The 6,000-nt window shown below is 35.0% G+C and overlaps 1 protein-coding gene across 1 annotated transcript in view; it reads left to right on the top strand.

The window, feature by feature from the left end:
* Nucleotides 1–5,729, top strand: part of LOC134531876 (ATP-binding cassette sub-family C member 4-like) — a 69,484-nt gene extending 63,755 nt beyond the window's left edge. The window contains exons 22-25 of the mRNA XM_063367885.1: nucleotides 263–423; nucleotides 1,519–1,648; nucleotides 3,200–3,310; nucleotides 3,759–5,729. Of these exons, the coding sequence (XP_063223955.1) occupies nucleotides 263–423; nucleotides 1,519–1,648; nucleotides 3,200–3,310; nucleotides 3,759–3,863 (507 nt within the window). The 3' untranslated portion in view covers nucleotides 3,864–5,729. The remainder of the gene's footprint in view (nucleotides 1–262; nucleotides 424–1,518; nucleotides 1,649–3,199; nucleotides 3,311–3,758) is intronic.
* The last annotated feature ends 271 nt before the right edge of the window (nucleotides 5,730–6,000 follow it).

The raw sequence follows: 6,000 nt of genomic DNA on the forward strand, positions 1-6,000 counted from the left end.
CACGTAATATCGCCATCGCATATTAATTCCACTATTCCTGGATTGTACGCAAATAATCCCAGTATTTTTTCTATATTTGACAGTATACACATATTTATCTTTTAAAAAAAAAATGCAGTTCATCTGCCTCCCAAAATTTATTTTAGTGTTCTAACACAGCGATATTCAAGTAAATATCTGTGGTGCAAGTTAGTCTGGCAGTTCAGCGGTCGCCGTGGAACGGGCGGCTGGAGTGACCGCGCGCGGGTGTCGCCCCAAACAGGTGGAGCTGAAGGCGGGCGTGGAGTCGCTGGACCTGTACGTCAACTCCGGCGGCAGCAACTTCAGCGCCGGCCAGCGGCAGCTGATCTGCCTCGCGCGCGCCATCGTGCGCGACAACCAGGTGCTGGTCATGGATGAGGCGACCGCCAACGTGGACCCGCAGTGAGTGTCGCGCCGCCCCTTGAGTCACCTTGCACCGGGCCTGTACTACTGGTACTCCAGCACCCTCGGTTACAACTGGCACACAAGAGCAGGCCACTAACACGGGTAGGGCAATAAGAGAACATGCTGTTTAGTCGCGAGAACGTACGGATAGGGCAATAAGAGAACATTCCGTTGAGTCACGAGAACGTACGGATAGCGCAATACTAGAACATGCTGTTGTGCCACGAGAACACATGTATAGGGCAATAAGAGAACATGCTGTTCAGTCGCGAGAACATATGGATAGGGCAATAAGAGAACACGCCGTTGAGTCGCGATAACGTACGGATAGGGCAATAAGAGAACCTGCTGTTGAGTCGCGTGAACATATCGTGGGCTTAGTGGAAAAAGTTGGTAAGTCCACTTTTTTGTGAAAATGAGTTAACTTCACAGATGAAGTTGTGAGGGCAATATCTTCGCCAAGAAAACGTTTGGAAGTCCAAATAATGAATGATTGTGGACGTTTTCTTCTAGCTTTATTTCGGCAAGTCCATTATAACGCTATTCTAGGCAAGCAAAACTTGGTAAGTGAACTAACAGTCTTTTTCCAGAAATTGGACTTACCGACTTTCTTCACTAAGCCCACGTTAGGATAGGGCAATAAGAGAACATGCCGTTGAGCCGCGAGAACATATGTATAGGGCAATAAGAGAACATGCCGTTGTGTCACGAGAACATACGGATAGGGCAATAAGAGAACATGCCGTTGAGTCATGCAAATGGAATGATTCGGTAATCAACGTAGCTGCTCCTGCAGAGAATTCTAGTGGCGGGTGCGGAAACTACGTGTGATTCGCAGTCCACAAATGTAATTAGAAACCCAATTTGCGTGTATTTATCACGCTCGGCATTATTTTAAAGATTTATGCGTTATATTTAGTGTCCGAAGTTCGTATTACAATTGTATTTGCAACACAAGAACACGCGAATTTGCTCGTTACCGGGACTAGATGTTACACATCACTGGCGAAAACTGAAAGACTAGTTCACTTTTTTTTCCCTGTGTTGTTCCTTGTGGATGAACGTTGCTGACACTCGAATGGCTGTTCGCAGGACGGATGCGATGATCCAGAAGACAATACGGAGGAAGTTCAGGAGCTGCACAGTGCTCACTATCGCCCACAGACTCAACACTATCATAGACTCCGACAGGGTGTTGGTGATGGACGCCGGTACTGTAGTTGTAAGTACCTGTTCATTTCATCGTAACGCAACCAGTAATAGTAGCAACACCATTCATCATTGATTATAAAATAGCTGGCCAAGACGACTGCAAAAAAATAATCTACATGGGTTATTAATTATTATCGATTAATAATTATTTCTTGTTTGTCTATTTGTCTGTTAGGTGTAAATTTTTCAATCGATTTTAAACAAACTTCCTAACGAGCTAGAGACTTGAAACTTTAATCATAGCTCAGAACTGCATGACAATGCACACGCAACACTTAAAAAAAGGAAATAATTATTTAAATAAAAAATTAAATTTATCATGTTTTTAAAACTGTCTTAAATGTATAAAATTATTTTTCCTAGCTCCATACAGATTTCTAACCCCATACAGTTTTTCCTGAAAATTTTGTTGTGAATTTTCGATACCTATGAAAGTACTTATAAGTTTTAAAACGAAAAACGTATGGTGAATTCAATGGATAACTGATTGTATGAATAGTTCGCGTAAGTCACTAACAATATTGTATTGCACTGCAAATGATATGAACTGTTGTGTGAGTTTTCTCAATGACAGCTACTTCTTACATTCCTTAGTATATATTGCATGCGCTTCACGTTTTTCGTTTTAAATCTTACAAGTATTTTCATAGCTATTAAAAATTCAAAATCACAAATTTTCAGTACAATCTGTTTGGGGTTGAGAATATGTATGAGGTTATAAATCGGTATGGGGCTAGGAAAAATTGTTTTTATATCTAGTCCGTTTTGAAAAGGGGTTTATTAGAAAAGAATTACTATTTAAATTATTATTTTTTGATTTAACAAATTTTTTAATTATCAATACTTAAGTTTTTGTATGTTACTTATTTACAAATTTGCAAAACAATCGACATTTGTTACATTTATAAACGTTTTCTTATAATCAAAATATAATTAATGGTCATTATTTATAAATAATTGCTAAACATTAATACAGAGTCCGGCCTTCCTGTGGTGTCTACCGAGACACTAAAGAAGAGATGAAGTTATGTGGTTTTTTCTACAAAGCTGTGTAACTAAAAATTTTATTTATTATAGTGTATTTTTGTCTGAGCATTTAAGATTATATTTTTAAATTGTGTATTAATTAACTATACAATGTTTATTTAAAAATTTCAATTAAATTGTAGCCTTCGTTGTAGTTTTTTCAAGGAATCAATTTTTGGTATGTATTTATTGTATCATAACTTTGGAACAGTTAGAGATATTACAATAAAGTAACGATCAAAATACTGGGTTTACTATTTTAAAAATGGGGTATTTCCAAGATTTTGACAGTTTTTTAGTTAAACCATGTTTTTCAGACACACAAAAAATATTTTGATGTTACCTTTGGTTTGGGAACTTAAACATTTTAAAACTTAGATAATATATGTAAAATCACATTAATTTATTTTTCATTTTCGGTACAAATAATGCTTTCAATCATGGTGGCAAGAAGTAATTAACACCTCCGTGGTTTCAATATTCTAGTGTTGGAGTGCATTTTTGTACCCACGCATTTGATTTTTGCTTTTTATAGGAGTTTGACCATCCATACATTCTACTGCAGAATACTGAAGGTCATTTTCACAAAATGGTCAGAGAGACCGGTGAATCCATGTTTGAGTATCTTTCTAAAGCAGCAGAGCAGGTAAATATTGCCATATATTTTTGTCAGTTCACGTTTTAAGACTTGCACACAATATGCTCACTGGATATTACATAAAACTTAAGTATATATTTCTTGTTTTAAAAATTGTAACAGTATTATTTTTAATAGTTCAGGTTACAGTAAGGAGGTTTGTTGAAAATTTTACATGAAAATAAATCATGGTGATATAATTCTCAGACTATTAAGAATTATCTTCTTTTAGTGATTTTCTGCAATCAGAATTTCAAAGTATCTATTCCACATACACATAAAAATTGTTAATTTTTTCCATTCAGATCATTGTTGTTTTAGGTTCATTTATTATCAGATATTAGAGAGAAAAAAACTACACGAAAACAGCAGAATAATACATTTTTGTGATTTTTGTGATTTTTGTGTTGTTTAACTATTTATGTCCGAAAATTATTCAATTGTAATTTATTTCCAGGCATACAGATCCCAACGCGTGAACGACGATGGGTTAGATTTCGCGACGTCAGAAAACTCTGCAAGTCAAATAACTGCAAAAGAGAATTCACTTCGTCCATCGTAACACTCAGACGAAGAATGATAATTTTCTTTTTTAGTTCGGCGAAACCACCTGATCGTCACATTAAAGTGTCAGCAAACGACTGAGCAGAAACAAAGTTAGAAGGCTAGCCATCATTAGCGTGTAGCTGCTTGCTTGTAGCCAGAAAACCATGACTCGAAATATCTGTAGGAAATTCGTTAGTCGTGCTACAATTTTCAACGCTCGACAAGTTCAAAAGAGCAATTGAGCAAATAAGTTAAGTACAACAAATAAGCTCCAAATAAAAATTTGATTCTATTGTATTGTGCAAAAAATTTTATCTTAGAAAATTATAATTTACAAAGTGATTATTTAATTGGAATTTTGTATTAAATAAATATATAATTAGCTCTTCGTGATTAAGATCATATTGTAAACCATCTGACGTTAATCATAAAAGGGTAAGATTATATTTTACTTCCAGTATAAATTTTATTTTTATTTTTCAGTACTACAAGGTATAAATGCAAGACTTAACGGAAAAAGAAAATATTTTTGAAGTAATAAATGTGATAGTTAACAATTTACATAAAAATCGCTTAAGTGTACAGCTAGAAACATCGAAATTACCCAAATGAAGCTAGGCGGTGCAGTGTTAAGACCGTGAATGGTCGATGTAGGGTTGTCTGAAAAGTTTCCGACCTCAGCATGAAGATGGCAGCACTCATCAACAAAAATTGGGGAATGTGTTTGCTCATGCTTTAAAATATACACTTTGAAATTTCAGCAATTTTGGACGCGCAGTTATTTTTTGACAATCGTTTGCGTGAGTTTTACGAAGTTGATGGTCTCCTCATTCGAGAAAAATATCTGTCCTCCGAGCGCAACGTTTAGCTTATAGAACAAAAAAAAATGTCAGCTGGGTCTAGATCTGGTTAGTAAGGGTGGTCAAGCAGTTCAAACCGCAATTCGTAGATTTTCGCCATAGCAACCACTGAGGTGTGAGCTGGTGCAATGTCTTTGTGAGACAAAAATTTTTGTGCTTGCAAATTTGACCTTTTATTGCCATTTCTGCCTTCAGCTTGTCAAGCAATAATGCGTAGTATTCTCCTGTCATGGTTTTTTTTTCCCCCTTTTCCAAGACTATTCCATGACTATCATAGAAAACAGTCACCACCACTTTCCCGGCCAAAGGAAGTCTGTTTTTTTTTTTTTTTAAACTGATTACCCCTTCATAGTTCTTTGTGTCACAAAAGTTCATCGTCACCCAAACTGGTACGGTCATGTTTGAATTCAGCTGCTCAAAATATCACTGTGGTAAATTATTGTGCAGAGTCCCAGTACACAACGTCCATATCATCTTTAATTTAGCGTAGGTGTATTGTCTTTCAAATCAAGTATTCAGTGATAGCTCGATACTCAAAATTTACATTTTCACAAAATAATGTGCATCGACTCACGCAAAAAAAATTGATAAAAAATTAACGTTAAAATGGCCGAAATGTCAGAGAGTTAATTCCAAAGCACGATAAAATATAACCCCAATTTTTGTTGATGAGTGTTTCCATCTTCATATTCAGATGAGAGAGTTTTCGGACAACCCTCACTTGGGGTCTTCAATGTTCTTGCTGTCATCTATAATTTATGCCCAAATAAATTAACCTGTTGAAAATCTGCAGGTGATATTATTTGTTACAAAGTAATTTCAATAACTTATAGCTAAATTGTATTTACTTATTTCCTACATGCACTATTTAATTGCCACTGGTATTATTTTAAAAATGTGTTATTGAAAACAATAAAATATTAAAAGTCAAAAATTATGTACTTATACTAAGCTGCTGATATGATAAATTTTGTATTTTAATAGTATTTTAGAATAAATTACAGAAAACATGACTTTCAAAATATTTTTATTTATTTTCAGGATGTTGACTGATATAATTTGGTAACACATATTTCCTTCTTGCTAAATATGTGAATATAAATGAAAAACCATACGGTCTCAAACATAGACAATGTTATATATATATACATACACATATAGTTATATATACACACACATACAGACATTTAAGCTACCAACAAAATCTAATGAGGGTAAGTACGTACACTCCTAATTCACCCTAAAAAGTCAACTTTATATATTTATTTATTCATATTATCTCAAACTATTGGG

This window comes from Bacillus rossius, chromosome 5, assembly GCF_032445375.1.
Source record: "Bacillus rossius redtenbacheri isolate Brsri chromosome 5, Brsri_v3, whole genome shotgun sequence".
NCBI classification, from domain to species: Eukaryota; Metazoa; Arthropoda; class Insecta; order Phasmatodea; family Bacillidae; genus Bacillus; species Bacillus rossius.